This window comes from Coccinella septempunctata, chromosome 5 (assembly GCF_907165205.1).
Source record: "Coccinella septempunctata chromosome 5, icCocSept1.1, whole genome shotgun sequence".
Lineage (NCBI taxonomy): Eukaryota > Metazoa > Arthropoda > Insecta > Coleoptera > Coccinellidae > Coccinella > Coccinella septempunctata.
This window is the reverse complement of record NC_058193.1, coordinates 21,605,410-21,628,050: the sequence shown is the minus strand read 5'-3', so window position 1 is coordinate 21,628,050 and position 22,641 is coordinate 21,605,410. Positions and strand designations below refer to the sequence as shown.

The following is a 22,641-nucleotide window of genomic DNA, read 5'->3' as shown; positions in this document are numbered from 1 at the left end:
TTTTTTCTACTTGATTTGCTCCTGACAAATTAGTGCAAGAATTTACGCAATAGCAAATATCTGAGTTTTTCAACCACGACACTTGTTTCGCTGTCGGAATAGAATCTTCAGGTGGGTGAAGGTAAACTAGTTTAGCTTAGAGTATGCGGTATAATTATTAGAATGAAGAAGGAACACGCATGAACAGGGGGTCAATGAATACAATAATAATAATTAAATCAGATGCCTACTACCGGCTTATATGAACATCAATAAGTGTTACGATCTGAATTGAGCTAGCCAATCTGCCATCGTCAGGGACACTAAATGAAATCGTTCCACCGAACAAAAGCAAATGTTGACCATGGTTTCGTTCTCATATGACCTCGTCAGAGCAACACAGCTTCTTCTCCGTTGAAAAAACGTTGGGAATTGATTAACTTCAGCAGTCGAGCGCCACTCAGTATGAAACTAGGTCCGATTCAATCTCGTCCAGATTGAAACCATTGTCAGCATCTGCTTTTCTTGGGTGGAACGTTCTCCTGGCAAATTGGCTTGCTCAATTCAGATCGTAACATTTGTTGTTTCATATTATCGAGTGGTATGCATTTGAATTAATTATTATTATAATTATTAGGTATAAATATTTTGCTCTCAAAAAACGTTATGAACGACGAGTCTACGAGTCTTCCACGTGACTTGGGACGAGACGGGACTAGTCCAATTATTTCAATTCAATACAAGTTCGATTAAGGTTCGTCAATCATTATATTATGTTCACATCAATTTGCTCAATTACGCATCAGAAGATTTGAATTATATCGAGTTTCGAACTTACACAGCTGGCGACATATCTTTACCTCAATGTCCCTACAATGAACGTACCGAAAAAAATGTGATAGAAGCTTTCCTTTCAGGGGCCCTTGATTCCAGCTGCTTTCACTAACGGATATCACTGAAGTCGATAGGATTTATTGTATTTGTGAGAAACGACTAGGCAGCTACTGTGATCAGTCGGGAGCTCTAATTACGGGGATCCCACAAACCACCTGAAATTTTCATCGGTTACCTAACCGAAAGTACTGCGATCAGTCGAATACCTTTTTTTGGGACCCCTGGTACATGCACACGTTTACGTTCAGTCAGTGCTGCCGTTTCGTGTGCTTCAATTTCGACTAGGCAGCTACTGTGTTCAGTCGTCTTACATCTGCACTTGTACATTCACTTTTGTGTGTATAATATTTAATAATATAATTAACTGTAGCACTCCGCCAGGCGCGGCTACACTTGTTGTTGTAATGTTTGGTGTCAGAATTCTCCCCTTTTCCTGCGCCCTCTACCTTCGGCAGCCGCCGAGATACCGATTTACAGACTACTTTTTCTCGTTACTGCTCGTGCGCATTGTATTCGTCCGGTGCAGGTAAGCTTCATCAAATTATCGGATTAGGAGCGAAAGAAATGTTCATTGGAATAAGGCACAATGTATGTATTCAAATATAAACTCATTCTGAAACAACTCGGGATCCACCCTTTGAAACAAATAATGTTTTCTGACAATATTAATTTGAAAGGCGGAATTCAACCTTTAATCTTCCCTGACTTGAAATGTTAACAACTATTACATAGATGTGAAGTTTAAAATACCACGACCTATTTTCCACATTTTCTTCCACTCAGTTACGAAAGTACCACTTTCGGGTAGAAATTCAATTTCCCGCACAAAAAATAAAATTGGGAAGATACTTTAGGCGTGAGTAGAAAAGATTATTTTTTTCTACAAACTGTTTTTCTTGCTTTGTCAATTTCGATTCTAATGTATCACTTTCAGCCCTTAGCAGGGAAAAATTCACTTTTTCGCACTGGTGCGGGAAAGTGAATTTTACTTTCGGAGCTGAAGTGAGTACGGGAGAGTAGGTAAATATGCACGAGGGTACAAAAAAAATATTTTTGAATTTCATCATTGCTGTATGCAGTAACTGAGATTGTTATTCATTTTTATCACATTATTTGTTTCGTTATGTTAATTAGTTTCCTGGAGTGTTTCATTGTTTTGGATACTTCAACTTCACCTATGAAAAAGCTTTAAACGATCTCCTAAATGTATTGAGTTTAGTGAAAATTTTTTCTTTCATTCATATTTTTTGATCGTAGATAGATCATATCAGTCAATGAAGCTTTTAATGATGTTTCCATTTCAATTGCGGATTAAGATGGGGGTATTTTGGTCAGTGATTCCTTAATACTCTGAATGTGTCCTGCTATTACAATGAACATTAATTTCGTCAATAAGTTTTTTTCAATGATATTTCAAGATCCCTATTGGTCCTTCCTGAAATCGCACAAATATCATTCTTCAGTAGAAAATAGCCTAAAATTTAAACTTTCAGAATGCTTAGTTAAATTGTAGGACAATTTTCCCATTGCATTTCATCCAAGTCAGTGGTTCCGAATACTGAATCATCATTGTTTTATTATCAAATTGTTGATATAAGGCCTAAAAAGAAAAAACATTTGCAATTACTCTCAGCAATTAAATTTTATCATCTAGAAATTTGGTAATATCATATAAACCAAGTAGTAACGTTTAATCGCGCAATGAAAAAGAGCATTGTTATTTGTAATATCGTGCAAAACTGCCATATTACAAACGATTAGTTATACGTTGTCGCTGATGACAAAAAACTCGGCGACTACCGAAAGAGTGGACCCCACCAAACACAGGCACTATTAGTTACGACTTGCGTTAATTATTACATATGATATATTACAGGGTATCTTTAAAATGGGATACATTATCCTCACATTATATTATAATTAAGGACCAATTGGGCAATGTTGTCAATTGGTGAATTAGCCACATTGCCGTGGTAATTTTATCATATTATTTCCTTGTTTTCATCATTACTATACGTTATTCAGTAGTTGTTTTTATATAAATTTTATTTCGTCATATTATTATTATTATAGTTCATGAATTAGTTATTTATATGAAGAACAAATTATATAATATGGTAAGTGTTTGTGTTGTTGCAACACATATTGTATGTTGCGCGTGAAACTGATACTGTAACTTGGATACTTATTTAAGAGATTTGTATATAATTATTATTGTTATTTAAATTGGTGTCATTGATCGGCCTCTCCTCGAAACTTCGTTACAAAATAGAGAAAAAAAATTGTCGATAGATTGCAATTGAAAAATATTAAATGAATTTGTTTTGAATTTTTATAAGAAAAAAAATGGTATTCCTAATGCTGCACGAGAATAACACTTTCAATGAGTTCTTTATCGTTCAATCGATTGTAGTCACGATAGCGTGATATTGACTAAGAAAGACAGTGGCGGAGTTCACGCAGCGTTCACCGGTCAGTGGCACCGGCTGTCTGTGTAGCTTGTAGAATTTTGACGTATTCCTCTTGTAATATCTTAACAGTAGGTCTGTCTCACTGTTTAGTATAGGTCAGATCAATTGAAATTATATGTTATATAAATGTTTCCTGTTATCGAGTGAATATTCTATAAAAACAATCGATCAATTCGAAATCGTTCGTTTCGTGACGGATGGAATCGCGCTCTTCAGTATTGCATCTCCATAGATCTGTCATGCGCACTTTTACAATAATCTCTGTAGTCCGTGTAGGGCTTCATACTCCCATCCGAGCAGGAACGAACTGTCTGTTCTCAATTTTCAATACGTAGGTTATACATGGTGTGTTATCATTTTTGATCATTGTTTCCCTTTTTTATGAAATCCGCCGAGTTGGTGGTGGCTTTTTAAAGAAATATCATGTGTTGTCCAAATGACAGCACTCGCTTGTCTCCTCAGTACAAATATACCACGATACGAACTTAATTTCAGAGTAGAAACGTAAATGGTCGACTAAGTCCACCTCAGTGAACATTCTAATGAATTCGAAACTGTAACATCATGAAATGGAATGATTTCGATCCGGAAAGGATGTTGAACTGATAAATTTATTCTCTATCAACGTCTTAGTTTTCCCTACATTCGTTTTTTGTATTCGTCGAACATTTGGTTCATTTTATCTGTTTTCTCTTCCTCCTTCACACATTTGCGGTTATAACTCTACTTACATGTTGTTCATCCTTCGTTTTGTCAAGAGAATAAATGAATGTTTTTTTGACAGATAACGTGAAACGACTGGTTCTGTTTGAGGTTTGGTTAGCAAAACTGCCATTTAGACCGATTCAGTTAAATAGAAGAAAAGTAGGTCGAAACAAAGCAAATAAAATTTTTATTAATCGATGATAGAAATAAAAATTCCAGTTTTTACACCGGAGAGAACGTCAACCTAATGTGGACGTACGTACGGCCAGAGTAAAGCAACGATTGAACGTTAGCTGATTATTAATAGTAGAGTTTAGAAGCGCGTTTCTATGAAATCGTGCATTTATTTAATGAGTCCTATTTTGGGGGCTGGCAGCGACTAAACCAATATTCAAATTTAATGACCTGTCGAACGCATCTATTATTCTATTAGACCTGGTAAAATATTCACTCATAATAATATGACCATTTCACAGAACCACTAAAAAACACGTTCTGATTATGATCGAAAATTGCTTAATTTCGACCATCCAATTTTATCGATTTCTTTCCTTTATGTTCACTGGATTTCAGCATTTTCTGAAAACTATTCTTGTTATTAAAATTAAAAAATCAGAAAAATCAGTTCACACCTAACATGTTTATATCATTTTTCGGATCAGAGTGAATTTTCGAAAGAATATCAAACACCAGAAAAGTTTAGGTGTTTGGATTTGAATATTGGTGGACTACGAGAAAAGAAAGACAGAAGGCAGCACCTGGTCCGGTGATGACCTTCCGTCCAAATATGGTGAAAATTGACCAAAGGTATAATATGTCAATACTAATGTCAATACATGGACTGCGTATTATTTCGTTTTTTCACTTGATTTGGTGAAACCAAAGTATTTTTAATGTCAATCCAGAGCAATACGGTATATGTAGCTAGTGTAATCCAAAAATACCTTCATTTATATATTTTGATATGTATAAACTATTTTCTCGCGTTAAGTGGTTATAGGGATAAGTTAATATCAGCACCCTGTACATGTCAACGGCTTCCCATCTGATTTTTCGAAGTTGTCAATAATATTCATCTGGAGTAGATCGAGGAAACACTTTCTTGAGATCCAACCTTTATTCGTCATAAGCACATAGTTCTCTTTTGAACGAGATTGAGATTTTCATTGCGTAAAATAATGACCGTTGATTATACATGGTGTTCAGGCATGAGTGCGTGGTCAAGGCACATTCCAACACTTACATAGCCTCAGACTTCATATAACAACATATCATAAGCGATCACGGTCTTGCATGCCCAATTTCATAAAATGTACCAATCAACATTGAATCCATAAAAATTTTATCGAACTTGAACATTTCTTTTGTTTCATCATGCTGGTTTACTGCCTCCAGATTTCTTGGATTTTTTCTGAGTCAGGCTCTGTGATACGTTCAAAGGTACATTTTCCGAAATTTTTAGAGGCTAGAATAGAGGTTTCATATAAAATATTTTTTTCCGTATGGAATATTATAGACAATATTGTTCACACTGTGAATTTTCAGTTGTATGATTAAAACTGTATATCGTGGGCCTTACTATACACTGAAAATTGAAATGTGCTGTCCAAATTTTGCTACTTTAATTTGAATCTTGCAAACTTTCATGACAGTAAAATGGAATTTCATTACACATTTCATCTGAAAATGTGAAAAACGCCAGTTCGTCTTTGAATAATTGAAAATTCACTGTTCGTCCTCATTCACAATAAAACGCGATTCAAATTAGATATTGTAGAAAAAAATTGCTTATGAATTCAATCTACTGTCATGAAAAGGGGGTTATTGAATTTAGCTAGGAAGAAATTATGAAAAATACCCCTTTTTTGTATACTTAAGGCGCCCCGTGCCCTTTTGTTATTTTACTTTCATACGTACTTTAGAATTTGTTCATTAAGTGTATACAAGCTGTATATATTGATATTATATTATACATATAATTGTACTCTTTAATTTTACTCTGTAGAAGTGGTTTGGTGTCGCCACAATATAACACGACACTCTCCCTATCCCTGTGTTGCAGCCCTTATCCATTCTCGACGAGTAGCCACTGATATCTTGTATCACTCTCATTGAGTTCATTAAATTCTACCTCATTTTGAAGACAAATTTATGTAAATTCGAAGATTAATGGAAACGACCCCCGGTTCAAAAGGGAAAATATGAATGTTTGGAGATGGTGTCCAGAATTCAAGGACAAATCCTGTGTATTTCCAGTGGCGTACTCGTTGGTCAATGTTTATAATCTTTGTGTTATGGCCGTGAAAGGCTTCTTGCAATAAAAAAGCAATAACCATATTCCTTCTGTGGATGCTTTCGACTTTTACATTAAGAATATAATATGATAAACAACTATAATAAATATAAGTGGCATATTCTTAATAACAAAGTTTTACACTATGATAATATTGAAGGCGAATGACGTATTTGCTATAATAGGATGATTGTACAGATAAAAAGTTTGTAACATAATATGAAAATTATGTTTTGTGTCGGGCAACCACTACTGAGCCCTGAAATATTGGAAAAATTGATAAAAAAAACGTTCGATAGTGTTTGTTCGACAAAGGCTCGGACCTTCATGTATATCTATTACACGTTCTTACAATGTACATAATATAATTATTACAATGATATAAAACAAGGTTCACTACGTGCCGTGTGTATGTGGGATAAAATATAATATGGACATTGTTCAAATGTTTGACTTTTATTCAGTACCCTCGTTCCTTAATAAATGAATCGGTAGCAAAAGCCGAAAAAGATTTAAATTGTTAATATTAAAACAGGAAATTGTGTTACTTAAAAAAGCCTTGTGTTTTCGCCAAGAAGCAGTAAGAATGAGCAAGAGAAAAAATGAGGTAAGTATAGAATATTTAATTTGCTAGTAAACCGGGGGGCCAGACGCTTACCCTCCTATGTAGGGGGAGTATCCCCGCCCCCTTCATAGGCACCTGGTCCACACACATTGATTCAAGTAGAACTTTGAAATAATTGAAAGATAGATGAGGAAATCGAAATTTTGAAGAATGGTTGAACCTATCAGTGTGCCTCGATGTTGCTACGAAAGTAGCTGGCAATTGGGGTGGTAGTAGAAGAATATTTCAACACACTATAAATGAAGATTCTATACTTCATTCGCAAAGCTAAGGGTATTACGAAGTACTGGTGTCAAATTTAAAAAAATAACATATGATATTTTATGGTCATTCATAGGTATATTTCTGAGGATGAGCCCCAGGTAGACCAGGAAGTTAATGCGGATTAACACTATCAGTGAGAATTTTTGTATTAGGTGGGGTGACCTCCACGTTATTTAATTAATTTTCAAAGCTGAAATATATCATAAAAGATACATGATTTCAAAGGTCTTTTATGCCTCTATCTACCATTTGTAGATTCAAAATTATTTACTTTAGGCTGAGTAGATATGAAAAAATGGAATTTTGAATAACTCTTACGTAATTCATTGATTTTCAAAGCCGAAATACATCATAAAAGATACGTAATTTCAAAGGTCTTTTATACCTCTATCCACCATTTGTAGTTTTGAAAATTATTCATTTTAGGCTGGGTATGAAAGAATGGATATTTGAATAACTCTTACGTAATTCATTCAGCATTCCTAGAAAATTCGAGAAAGGGTCAGATGTGGAGTCAAAAGCTTCACCATGTTTGTCAGCCGTTCAGGTAACAAACTAACCTAAGATCGCTTGGAGCCTAGACAAAAAAATAGTAGTCCCGAGTTTAGTTCATTCAAGAACTATGGACATACCCGTAGCCTTAAAAGTCCAGAACCAGCTATCGGCGATCACAAAAGATCCCCAATAAATGCTGTAGTTTCGATCACGGAATATATAAATATAACCTAAGAAAAGTATTTGATGGTAAATCTGAAATAGATGATCTTCTAGAATTGCTTATAGCTTCTTTCTTCCACGGATGATTTCCATGAGAATTTGAAATACTCCAAAGCTATCATCATTCCTTATGACAGCCATATTGAATTTCCACATTGAAAAGTGAATAATATCGTATATTTGTATTCAACTTCTACTGCACTCAAATTTTTGATTAGGGTTCTCATTACGTATTGATAAATGCACAGAAAAATGCTATAAAATAAAAATTACTTTTCACTATCTCAACGAAGATCAACTAGACTGCATGTTATCCGACTTCTCTCTCTCTCTCTCTCTCTCTCTCTCTCTCTCTCTCTCTTTATCTCTCTCGCTCTCTCTAATGAACAAATAATAAATAGATTGTGTTTTTTTTTTCGTTTTCGATGGGTACGATTATTATCGATAGGCTTCTTGAGAGTTGTAGAGAGAAAGAGATATATTTATTGGTGTTTTACAATACATTATTGTTCAAACAAGTCAATGAGAGAGTGATTGGCATACATGTATAGTGTATAGAAAAAATCTGGAATATGACCTCACGTACAGGAGAACAAAATAATAATAGACTATTCAACATGAAATGTTTCCGAAATTACTGTCAACTCACAATAAAATTTGTGTCAACCACCGTCATAGATTCATCACCTGAATAAAATGAATCATCTTTTGAAAATGAAATCCGTTTTTTTAAACTGTCTTCTTGGCAGAGTCTAACCACACCCGGAAGTTTGTTGTACAGGGTTGTGGCGCAGTAGAGTGGAAGCCGCTGTGATCAGTTGAGTCTAACGAAGTCCACACGAATCTGTGACTTTCCTCGAGTATCATTATCATGGATATTCGACTGTATGCGAAATTTGTTTTTATTGCAGTGGCGTAAATAATGCTTTCATGTATGAAAATCGAAGAAGTAAGAAGACTTAGATATTTGGATGCTTCTCTACAGCAATCGTGATATGCTAGTCCAGCCAGAATACTCACAGCACATCTCTAGAGAAAACCCTACTTGTGTGTGAGCTATTTCCCCACGGTAGTACCTCGCATCCCAAATGCGATTCTACCAGAGCGAAGTATGCAATTCTGAGTATACCGCTAGAAAGAGACCCGGATAGAGCACGCAGAGCAAATATATTGTTGCTGAATTTTGAGGCAAGTTCATCGACATGGGGAGTCCAAGTCGCTAGACAAGCACTACATTTATCTTTGGTATTTTATGATCCACATCCCTATTAAGAAGAGTTTATACCACAAGACTTTCTCACAATGCGTATAAGGCGGAAACTAGGAAAGACTAGCAGAATGTGGGGTGTTGCCAGAACACTTGAACGATGAGTAGAAGTTTCGAATATTACAGTAGTTTCCACTTTCGTGGAAAAAACGGCAGCACTTAACGAACGTCTCTTTTCAATTTCACCAAGATACGAACTGTAGCGAATGGCGAGACTTTTCGAGAAATTTTGTCATCTGGAAATTCATAGAAGAGATAATTTCACATCGGAAAGTTAATTACATGAATAAATATTTGTTCTTCAATGAAGAATTCTTTTTAATAGAGAGATATGGAAGCATCTGTAACGTCATGCGGTACCTAATAACGTCAAGCGCTATTAACGTTACGACGCATGCGTATTTCCATTTTCAGAATAACGGGCGGTATTAATGTTACCGCATACCGTAATTTACGCGTGGAATCGTAGCACGTTTTCGTAATTAACGTTGTTTTGTTGCCTTGCGCACTTCTATTTTTCCATTTGTTTTGACAGAAATAGGTTATGTTTTGAAACAGGGGCCTCTTAATTGACATTGAATCGAATTTTATTTAAGAGAATAGTAGCAGAAGAGACAAAATGAGTTCCTCGAGAATAATCTAATAACCAAAGGTAAAAGTGTATATCTTCAATTAATGGGTCACATGAAAGGAAGAGTCGAATGAAAATAGAAATTTCCATCCCAGTGTTTAATTCTGAGTATCTATTTCAATCCCATATTGATGATTATGAACTATGTAACTTGTTTTCAATAGGAAATAAAAGGGTTCAAATCGAGCTTTTTGTTATTAAGACTCATAAATGTTGAAACATCTAGATTGGACATTGGCTTATGGCTTGATGGCAGTAAAGCAGTACACAAATAATTCTACGTTATCTCTACATATCCCCCAGATGATATTCCAATTTTTTCTTATTAACTATTGTAGTGGCCACTTATAGGTCTATGTCCATAAATTTTAAAATTATGAAAGCATCACTGTGAAGAGGTATTTTTCAATACAGTTTAATCCTGTAGATATGCATCCATATAAACGCACATAATCCACAAAAACAGCATAACATCAACCCAAAAAGCATTAGAAAATATCGAAAACAAACTTTGACATTTAACGATCATCTGTTGCTTACGCTAATAACGTAAATTCGTATCTTCCATACGACTAAAATCTGAGCCAGATAGCGCAAGACGTTATTCCATTACCGCATAGGCATAACGTTATTAGCGTACGTCGGCGTTATTCGCTTCTTCCATATCTCTCTATTTTTTTTTCCGTTTTACGAATTTCTGTCTTTCCTAGATGACGAACTGATTGAATTGAATTATAATGAAAACCCCATATAAATAAGTGGATATCCATTTTTTTTTTAAACTGACCACTAAAACGGTGTAGAACACTCTTAAGAAGTACTGGTGTACTATTGTACCTATTCACTTTGCTGACGTTACAATCCATGTTTATTGAGATGTGGCAAAGATGCGGAAAGTAATTCCTTGTCTGAAAATATTAATATTTCTTGAATAAACATGGTGTCAAATCGCACCCTATCTGAGATATGGGGAGTCGAAAATAGAACATATTCTAATATTTTCGCAATAGGCTCTCAATATTCTGCTCATTTCATCGATGTTTCTAAGGGTACATGAAAGATTTGAAGCTAAGCTTCCTTTTCTGAAACCTTGAAATGTATATTAAAAGGTACCTTTCACTGGTCCAATACTATGAACCCAACCATTCACAATGAGTATTATGAATACTAAAGCAGATTTGTTATAAAATAATTTGATCGTAGTAGTATCACACAAACAATAGGCGGATAACCTTATGTGTATTAGTTTGAAATGATGAAACAATGTCAACATATAAAATATTTCAATTTAATAACTGTTGCCCTCCACCAACGAAAACATGGGGAAAGTTCCCTTTTTCAACACTCCATATCTCACTTGGTATTTGTTCGCGACAGATTGATGGGCCTGCAATTTTTAGAATTTTTTGTGTGAAGTGATGGAGAATGCGCATAGTAGTGTTCCTGTGGTATGTCAGCGAAAAATTTGCCATATCAAACGAAGGTATGGAAGGAAGTTCGCAGTTTTAGCATTTCTTTATAAATCGCTCTGAAACTCTGAAACCAATATACTCATGGGACAATCAAACTAACAATACTCCCTCTTCAAGTTTCATATCCCTTATCTCCACTAAACCGATGTCCCTTACGTCCCCAGTCACCCTGTATATTGGTTCATTCCATGTAGAATATTTCAACACGAAAAAACCAACGGATTTGAATTATTTGTAACACCAGTATATAGAAACTTAATATGGTGTTGAAGAAATTATTATTTGGAAAAAATAGATTTCTACGGGGATTGATGTTTGACAACAGCTATTCATACAGTTTTCCACATTTTTTTACTTAAAACCGATATATTTGATTTATTCGTAGTACTTACATGAATAAAAAAAGAAATACAACGTGGTCTAGTAGGAATCATTATTTTGAAACCTTGAGCATTTCTACAGGGGATAGATTTTTTCGTATGTGGTATTTCATTAGTATCCATTCATTCAGAGGCTCCTTATATATGAATCATGAGTGAGGCAATATTATCAGTAAATACCTATATATTATAAAATTATCGTGAGGAAGAAAAGCCTTCGTTTGGATGAATGATTTTATACTGCCTTAAGTAGAAGCCTAACTCTTAAGGGGAAGTAGTACATAACATTCTTGAAGAGCATGTAGTGCCATTTGCCCCATACATTGGTGAAAATTTCATTTTTATGGACGATAATGCCAGACCCCATCGTGCGCGTATCGTTCAGGAGTACCTTGAAGAGGTTGAAGTCTCTCGAATGGAATGGCCAGCAAGAAGTCCAGATCTCAATCCGATTGAGCAGGTTTGGGACAACCTCAATAGAAGGCTGAGAAGTTCAGAAAATCATCCAGCTACTCTTAATGACTTAGGAATCCAACTCGGAGAAATCTGGGAAGGATTAGATCAGAACATTTCAAGATCACTCATTTTGAGTATGAACCTTCGTTGCCGAGCTGTAATTAACGCAAGGGATAGAAATACCAAGTATTATATCACTTATCAGCATTTCAGTATTATGAAAATTGTTCATTTCTCTTCTTTCACATAAGATTCGGTGAAATCCTGAATTTTTCTTCCATTTAATGTGTCTTGTTTCGTTCAAAACCTTCCCGAGAGAATATGAAAAATAAGTTATAAAGTCAATGTAGAGTTAACTTTCATTAAAATTGAGATTTTCAGAATGTGCGTTAATTTTTTTGCGCAGTGTATATAGAATCGAATCGCTGATGTCATCCCCTCGTTATTTTTGTCGAAATATGTCTAAAAACCGTCGAAAAATGATTGTGAAAGCAAGTTTTTTTTCTCATAAAAAAACAACTAACGTCCAGTTTCATAATCGAATTTAACGTCACTTTGAGCTTAAAGCTTCCTCTACTGTCATTTTAGTAGGGTTAAAGGAAGCTTTAAAATTAAAGGGACTTTGGGTTTGATTATGAAACTGGCCGTAAATTGGAAAGAAAAGAGACAGGGTGACATCAAGACGTCCTTTAACTTCAATTTAAAAAAAAATCAACGCTTCACGTGAGAAATTGAAAGCGTAAATAAGGAACTAGTGAACGCCGTTTTTGAATGGAGATTCCTTAGGTATTACTTCCCCTTAATCCTCATGAATGAATCGGAAAGAACTGGCATTGTTTTGATTCCAACGAATTATACCGTTCATATTTTTCAACATATTTTCAACAACACGGCGTACCATACCCTGGTGAAACCAGTGAAAAAACACTCCGATTCCGATGTGAAATGGCAATGAGAGAATTCAATTTCGAACGTTTCATTCGTAGCTGGTGGAGCTAACCATACATCCTGCTCTTTCAGCAACCCGCTCGTTCAGAAAGGGCAAAACCGGAAACGGTCCAAGCTACCGGTTAAAACGAATGCCGTATGAGCTGACCCAAAAATGTACGTGAAAACCTAATCGGAGTCGTTGAAAGCCTTCTCCATATCCAATTACTCCGATGAGATGATGGGGTTGAAATGAGGCTATTTCCGTTGAAAGTATTCCGGGTTAGTGCATACTAAAAGTACCCACGGTGAAATGTTATCGAATTGCTAGTTTTGCATTTAGTGCCGGGTGGAATTTTGAGTTTTTGACACAGGTATTGATCATCTGAAAATAACTTGGGGATGTTTCCATAATCAGTTTACGAGTTTCTTTCCGTAGCATATAGTGCAACACTTTTTGCATTTAACTTGACATTAGTATATCAAGACATAGAATGAAACAAAACACACAATATTGATGAAGTTATTCGAAAGAATTCCTAGGAATAAACATATTGTCTGAGTCAGAACCAATCACTTTTTCAATAATATATAGATAGTTGTTTTTGTGTTATCGTCTATTTTCACAAAAAAAAATGAGTAGGTACGGTTAAAGGAGGACTTTGATACCCGATATTGATTTTGTAGAACCGCTTTGAATTTCCCTTAATTGCCCAAACCATGGTTAGTCGAAAAGGTAGCCTTCAACCAGTTTTGTATGATTCTTTGATATTAATCAAAGCTTTTTCGCTTTTACAGAGTCCAATGAAGTCTAATTTTCAATTTAGATCTTTGATCACAGTATAGACTTGTGTCTAAACTGTGCTTTGAACGCTCATGTGAAATGTGGAGGATCATCAAAGACTATAAAACCGGATACATCATTCTTGAAAAAATCAATTCTGAAGGCAATCGTTTGCGTATGCGATACGCGATACATTTTAGATATAAACCTCTTGATAAAATACGACTATCAATGTCACCCCAATCTGAGTATCTGAAAAAGATGGGATCAGTTAAAAATTCGTCAACACCTAACGGTTGCACCAAGGTCGATGAAATTTCGAAATTTATTAATAGAAGAGCTGCTTCTTCAGATTATGTGACAAATTTAGATCAACGATGATTTCTCTGGGAGATACTGGTGTCGAAAGTTGGATAATCGAAAGAATTTTACGACAGTTTTGACCCGTAGAAAGATCAACACATTGCCAGGAATCCCATAACAAAAATCTCAAAAACTCAACTTGTACATAACGGCATCTGTTCTTTTATATTAGGACGACGGTACGCGTGTCGAAAGTTAAGAAAGTTGACATTTTAAAAATTTTCAAAATGGGGTCAGTCAAAAAATTGTCAAGAGCGAACTGTTGCACCGAGCTCGATGACATTTCGAAATTTATTACAAGAAGAGCTGCCCTTCCAGAATAGGTATCATATTTTAATCTACTATAATTTTCCGGGTATATACGAATGTCAAAAGTTGTCCGTCGAAAAATTCCGAATAAGATAGGTTAGGTTAGGTTAGGTTAGGTTAGATACGAAAAAGATAGGTTCAGTTAAAAATAAGTCAAGATCGTACGTTTGCACCGAGGTCGATGAAATTTCGAGATTCATTACTAGAGAAGCTGCTTAAGAAAAGTTTCAATCTAGTTATAAAGATAATCTTATTTTTTTTTGGTGTAGCAGGGGGAAATAGGCAAGTCAGACGAACCACCCTCTCCTGGGAGGAAACAAGTGTGGGGATTCTCACTCTCCTGAGCTCGAGACCCACTAAAATCCCTTAACTGCTTCTTGAATATTGGTTTCAGGCATTTGCCTATAAACCGTTCATCTCTTAGTCGGTTTTCTTCTCGCACGCTATCGTGCTGGGATTTATGTGTTTATCCTCTATTGGATAACACTGTATTGGATAAGTTTCTGTTCTTATTTTAATCTCTTTTTAATTCGTCTCTTGGTCTCCTTCGGTAAATTCGCAATCTCCTTTTGTCTTCCTCTGGGTCGTAGTCCACTAGTCTCCTGAGTTCTTGATTCGGATGGCTTTTCGCTGTTTCGAATAATTTCTCTGCTTTTCTGTTCATGAATTCCGTTATGGTTTCCCATTTTAGGTCCCTATAAATCTGTCTGTTCCTGACAAACCAAGCTGCATCTATTGCACATCGTAGCAGCTTGTTTTCAGTGGCCTGAATTCTTTTGATATGGCTCTCTGCCGCGAAACCCCAGGCAACTGATCCATAAGTCAGTTGAGGCCTAGCAACGGCTTTGAATATCTTCAATTTTGTCTCTTTCGTCATGTGGCTTCTTCTTCCTATCAGAGGGTAGAGTCTATTCATCGCTGCTTTCGTTCTGTCGATTACTTTTTTGATATGACTTTTCCAAGTAAGTCCTTTGTCAAGCGTTATTCCTAAATATTTGGCTTCATTCTTCCAGTCGATTTTTTCGCCTACAACTTCTAGATTCATCGTGGGTCGCAGTCTTCTCTTCTGCAGTAATATCTATTGCTTGGCTCTTTTGTCCATTGAGCTTGATTTTCCACTTTATGCACCAGTCATTTATTTCGTCCATCGTTTCTTGTAGAACTCGTTCTATTACTTCTGGGTTGCGGTGTCGAGTTGCTATGCCTGTGTCGTCAGCATACAACGTTAGCATGGTTCTTGTATTTTTCGGAATATCGTGATAAGAAAATCTTATTTTAAATCTTCAAACACCTAACAGAATTTCAAATAAGTATAAAATTATGCCCCTCCCGCCAATATCACTCGTGAAACTGCCACTGTCCTACGACACTACTAACGATAGCAGTTAATGTCAATGTCAATTAAGCTTGACATCATATTTTCAACGATTTGCTGAATTGCAGCTCCTTTCTATATCTCCTTGGTTTTTCCTACCTCTCACTATTATAGTCACCAAATTGATCGATTTAGATGGTGCAGAAAACGGCTAAATTAGTACCATCTTTCGTGATGAATCCAGATTCTTTTTGATCATGAATGATGACCATGAAAAGGTGAGAAAGCGGCGGTATGAAAGACGAGATCTTCAATTTTTTATGGACAGCCATGTGTGCATCAAGTAGATATGTTGTCTTGGTGCCTCCAGATCACCCGACCTTTCACCCATAGAACCATCTGGGACACTATGGGAAGAAGCTTACACTTCGACATGTGGTGCAAGTTGCCTAGGATAAGATAAACCAAGAGGAAATATCCCATCTTTAGCAGACCCGACGTGTGGTTCATGTGGTTTAACCTCAGGTCCAACGCATTATGAATTCTTCTTTTTTTTCTGTACGTGGATTTTTCTCAAATTTTGATTGAAAACTCACCTAACCCTGAGACAAACGTATACAAACGTATTGTTTTAATGAGTACTGGGTATTCTGTTTTCTAGTTACGAATAGTGTTTGATAACCTTCTTCAGTTATATCAAGATGGTTTAACGAGTCTATTTATAGCTCAGTATAACTTTTATGATGCCTTGTTCATATATTCAGGTATGGAAACTCTCTTATTGAAACTGGTAATATATTTCAAAATGATTGAAGAATACAACATAAAATTATTAATTGACAACTAGATTTTTTTTTCACTGTCAATAGGTGACTCGGATTTTCACTTGTTCTCGACATCTTCCCTTCTGAGTTCAAAATCTTTCAATAAACGGGGGATTCTTTTAGTTCTAATTGGTCTTACTTCACATCGAGGCTCTGCAGATATGTCCATTGCTTGTTGACTATTTTGTACAACCTGGTCTTGGACAACTTCAAGAATAGGCTCGGGTTGAAGTAGTTCGCTTGACTCGGCTGATGAAGTCGTGGGCATATTTTTTTCCTGGTTCCTAGATATCTCAAAGGATTCCATCAGAATTTAGAGGGGCAGAATGTCATTCTCGTTACCGGAACACTCAACATATCTTTTCTTCAACTGGTTTGCATGTTCTTTCAAAATTCTCTGGGAATTTCCAAGTGATATTTCATACATGACATTCCCGATCTACAATTTAGTAAGCGCTCAACTGAAAATTCTAACACACCCGCACTATTCTTCAGATATTGCTCCTTCTGATTACTGGTCGCTCCAATGGATGCAGGTCATCTACTCTCTAACTCTCTTCTTTCGCATCGAGAGTTGGCCTCAAAGTACGAGGCATTTTTTTTTAAGATGGAGTTCGAAAATTTCCGAGAGGTAGTAGCCAACGGTGGAGTATGCATTTTTGACCATAAACCGAGCAGAAGAATAATGATTTGCTATGATTTGTGAATTTTCTACTCTTCTTTAACTTCACTTTTATTCTGTAACTTTTTTCTTCAATTTTTCAGGCACAAATAGGCAACTTGCCACCTCTCTTAGCATTTATGTAATAAGAATAATAATAATAACGCTTTATTTGGTTCTATATCCACAATCCGTATTTTCTATCATGCCGATCCCATCAAGTATTGAGGTTCATTTCGTTATAACATAAATAACTAAGCCTCCCCCACATGAATTACCTCTCCAGTTCGAGAAGCCATCCATCCATATTTTCTGCTCAACTTCCATACATCGTTTTAGATTTTCACAATCCATGTCATCATCATCAATTCCGTTGAACGGGTTGACAGCGTAATCACGCAAAATGTAAATATCAGAATGAAGCCATCAAGCGATATCTATTTCCAGTATTTTCAAGAATAGGCCCATCATTCTGCCGCTCCCCGTGTTTGTGTACTCTGGCTTTGCCGTTCTTTATGAGCCCGCTTGATGGGGCAATATGTTTGTCGATTTTGCCGTGCCTTGTCTTATAGTTTACGTGATGTTATTACGAGGTGGGGCCGTACATCATTCGTGTCAGTTAGATGTAATACTTTTATGTTAGTATATACTTTAATGCCTTCGTGAAATGAACTCTGGGTGAAATATAGAGCCCTCAATTCAAGGAGTTCATACGGTATTTTAATAATAAATAGACTGAAGTGGGTAACGACTTGCCTCTGTGAAACCTTGACCTGCTGAAAATGTAGAATTACAGTGTGGGGATAGCACATATGAAGCGCATTCGCCATTCTGCTACTTTCGTGACTTTGGTTACACATACGATGAAGTAGGATATTTTTAGGGATGCTACGTATTTCGCCTTCAGGAACTATACCTTTCAACTTCAAAATAGTAAACACAATCGAATTGGAAACAGACACATTCAAAATGGGACTAAACAATTTCATATTGAGAAAAGTAATTTTCAGTTATATTTCATATTTCGAGAGAGTTGTTCAGAAGTAACTAAGAATCCAAATGAGAAAAAAATTTAACAACTCATATAAACTTAATCTAATGCTATTTAATGAACAATTCAATTGAAAAATTTGAGAGCCATACAAAACACTCAAAATTATTTGTTCAATAGCTTTATTATTTGTCATTTCTCAATATGAGATTGTTTAGTCCCATTTTGAATGTGTTTAGGTTTTTCCAATTCGATTGTGTTTACCATTTTGAAGTTGCTTATTCTCATTTTGAATTTGTTTTATCCCAATTTGAAGTTTTTCCAGAAAAAGGACCATTTGTTTTCCATGACGTGTTGCGTGTTGATCCATTAATGTGACACTAATCAGGGGTTTTCTTAATCTGACAGTTTGAAGATGATACAAAGCATTTTTTTTAATATTGCCCTTCCTGTACCTCTAATCATTTCTGTATTCATTATGAAAGTCGTAGATAATAAAATTCTATACAACTTTTGTCGGAAGCAATTTCGTCTACTCTGAACCGTTTTCGAGTTGAAGGGCGATATGTGCGAGGACCTTAGCCACACATGTGAAAGTCCAAGGTCAATGTAGAAACCCAGTCTGATCTACATTCATCGCCATACTATATCTCGAAAACGGTTCAGAGTAGGCAAAATTACTTCAGAAAAAAGTTGTATAGAACTTTATTATCTACGACTTTCATAATGAATACAGAAATGATTAGAGGTACAGGAAGGGAGATATTTAAAAAAAATTATCAGATTAGGAAAACCCCCCTGATTAGTGTCAGATTAATTGGTCAACACGTCATGGTAAACAATTGGTCCTCTTTCTGCGAATGAAGTCATGACAGTCAAAAATTTCATTCAAATTCATGTTTGTTCAATGTTCACTGTTGAACTGGACCAAATCATATCTACTCGGGAGAGGTCAATGTGTATCAATTGGTGGAGAGTTTATGTCGGAGAATGTTGATTGCACGTCTGGCGTTCCCCAGGGCTCGCACCTGGGACCACTATTCTTTTTAATATATGTCAATAGCATACACTCCGTTTTTGGGCTCTGTCGTTTTCTTATGTATGCGGATGATCTGAAAATATTCTTTTCCATCAGAAATCTAGCGGATTGCCTTACCATTCAGAAAGAATTGGATTCTTTCTTAGAATTCTGCACTCAGAATGATCTCTTCTTGAATATTAATAAATGCTACGTCCTCTCATTTTCAAGAAGTCGATCACCAGTTTCCTTCAATTACAAAATTGGCGATACGGTGCTGTCTCGAGTAACCAAAGTAAAAGACCTAGGTGTTATACTTGACTCAAAACATTTGTTCAGCTACCATATTGAGAGCATCATCGGATCTGCTAATAAAATGCTCGGATATGTTTTCAGGCAATGCAAATCATTCAGAAGAACTCTACCCCTAATACATGTCTACTACGCATACGTGTTTAGTCGCTTGAACTTTGCTTCGGTAATCTGGAACCCTCAATATAATATCTATATCTCACGCCTTGAAAGAGTCCAGAATCGATTTCTTAAACGCATTGCCTTCAGAGAGAATCTGTTACTACAGCATAATGTAGATCGCTATCCCATTTTAAGAAAGAAATTTGAAATATTATCTCTCGAAGACAGACGTAAAATGAACGACATTTTGTTCTTGTCGAAAATCTTGGGCGGCGATCTGCATTCTGCTGATATTCTTGGAGGGATAAAAATTAACATTCCGTCATTCAATCTGAGGCAACACGAGTTATTTCATATTGAATTTAAGCGTTGTAATTATACTAAACATGGTCCACTCGTGAGGGTGCTACGTTCCGCCAACGAGTCACAGCACTTATTCGACATATTTCACCTCACACCACAAAAAATTAAAATGATCCTGAAAAAGTCAATCATTGCTGCCTATTAAATTATCTTCGTCGCAAACACCTTCTTTCATAGATGTTATAATTGTTTTTATATCTAATTTGTGAATTTGTTCTCAACTTGATTATGTTATACCTACCTAGTGTATTGATGCATCTTAATTTATTGTATGACCTATTTGTTTTTGAGTTTAAATGTAGTTCATGTTCTTAATAGTGGATACTGTTTTTGGGTTCCACACCTGTTTGTATCCCCAGTTCTCTAAATAAATAAATAAATAAATAAATAAATAAATTTCTATACCTTTTCAACTTCAAATTGAGACTAATCACATTCTGACAGGCCGTCCTAGACAATTCTCCTTATATATAGGTCTAATTTTTGGTAGAGGTACTCTACAGAGTCCAAGGTATCTTCCCTTATATTAATCTGACACGCTAGAGTAAATACCGAATTTCTCTCTTGGGCTCCCCAACAATGTCATCAAAATGAACAAACTTCAAAGGAAATATTTAATGATGTAGTGGTTATAGCAAGAGAAAAAACCAAGAAGTTACCCACTCGTTCCACAAAAATGTTCTAGTATTCCAGAAGGTCTTCCAAATGACGATAAATGTAATCAGCATCACGATTCGTGCAAATCCACGAAATCGTGGAATTTAGCGTTCTCATTCATCAACCCCTTCGGAATAGTTCTCTCCGAACGACTCGCAAGCATCCTAATAACTTGATCCGTTACTGCTTTTGAATATAACTCGGTTAGATCGGCAGATTGGCGTATTTTTCATCCGAGTAAACCAATCAGATTCGTTTGTTGGAATGCGAAGTAATTGAATGTGTCCCAGACGTATGGACAAACAACTGACTCGTTAGCATTAGCTACGGTACCAATTAATTCTTTGTACTGCTGCGCTGGCACAACAGCACTCGCCATATTCTCGTTCCATCCGTCCCATTGATCGCGGTTCACACGTTGCTCGGGCTTGCCTACGGAATTTTAGATTTTCCATTTGTGAGTTTTAATTGAAAAAGAGCAGTATCCCAGTGGCTTGGGAAAAAAGTTATAGGGGGCATTCTGTCGAATCGGCTGAAGGGTTAGAATCAAATTTCAATACGGAGTTTGGAAGGTTCAACTGAGATTATTGGTATTTAATCAGGACCATATGTTTTTTTATATGCCTCTTGTCAAATGTACCTATGCTTTGCGTGAGATATTTCCTTTTGTAAGTTTTTCTGACCGGTATTTTCTATATATTCTTCATTGGTTTGTTGTGTATTTTCATTTTTTCGATGAGAGTCCTAGATTGCTCCTTCGGCGGTAAGTGCAGGGGTGCGTTCACGCTATTTGAGGAATGGCGTGCTCTTGGGGTGATTGTTTTGTCCCACTGCTAGGGTCGGACTCATCAAGTAGGTTAATGATCCCTAGCAGCTACCTGCGACAATCGCCGAAGCAGCGTAGTTCTTGCCTGCTATAAACGCCGGTTACGTCGGGGGTACAGAGTAGTGCGTCGCCGCACTTTTTTTCCTTCTACCATCTAATCTTCAAAATCCACTAGGTCTTCACGACGCTCGAGTATATCCCGACTCAGCACCGTCGACTCAATTATCAGAAGCTCTGTGAGAGCTTGTACGAGTTCGGAGCACCAGTTATAATAATAATAATAATAAAAAAGATTTATTTCCAACAGGCAGAGCCCAGTAACAGGAAATGTACAAAAACTATAAACTAAAACTAAAATGCGAGTAGGTAACTTATAGACTAGAATTTAATTACTAAGACATGAGAGCAATGAACAGTGAAACTAAAAAAGTAAACAAGTTGCTAACAGAAAAATTTTAAACTAACACTCATATCTATTATCACAAAAATTAATGAAAGTTTTACATATTATGGAAACTCAAAGTGAATATCACAGAGATGCGAGACCTGATTGAATTTAGAACAAATCATGTACACAGGTGACTGTAACAATATATTTGTTCTGGGTGCAGCAAGGTTGAACATGTGAGCGGATCTTGAACTTGGGCGTCGTACATGAAATCCTACTCTAGCGAGTAGATCGGGACAGACAACAATGCCATTCAAAAGTCCATGAAGGAACCTTAAACAAGCAACGCCCCTCCTGACATCAAGCTTAACTGCACCGAATTTATTTAACAAAACAGCATGATCGAAACCTCGCATCGGATAAACACCCTCCTCCTTAAATATCACTTGAAAAATCTTCTCTGAACAGCTCGTATATTGGGTTTCAATCAATGCATCCAAACTACAGTTTGCTCCTCACAAATGCATTGAACAGCAAAATCATGTTTCCAGGGTCAGAAAAATATTTGCTATTAGGAACGATGAATCCATACATTCTTGACGTCGTACTAAGTAAATGACTAATATGAGAAACAAATATAAATCTTC

At 36.1% G+C, this 22,641-nt stretch overlaps 1 protein-coding gene across 3 annotated transcripts in view; it reads left to right on the top strand.

Moving 5' to 3' along the window:
* LOC123313385 (RNA-binding protein Musashi homolog Rbp6) overlaps nucleotides 1-6,033 on the top strand; it is a 1,061,117-nt gene extending 1,055,084 nt beyond the window's left edge. For all 3 annotated transcript variants that reach the window (XM_044898252.1, XM_044898254.1, XM_044898251.1), the window contains one exon: nucleotides 897-6,033. In XM_044898252.1, coding sequence (XP_044754187.1) covers nucleotides 897-938 — 42 coding nt within the window. In that variant the 3' untranslated portion in view covers nucleotides 939-6,033. The remainder of the gene's footprint in view (nucleotides 1-896) is intronic.
* The last annotated feature ends 16,608 nt before the right edge of the window (nucleotides 6,034-22,641 follow it).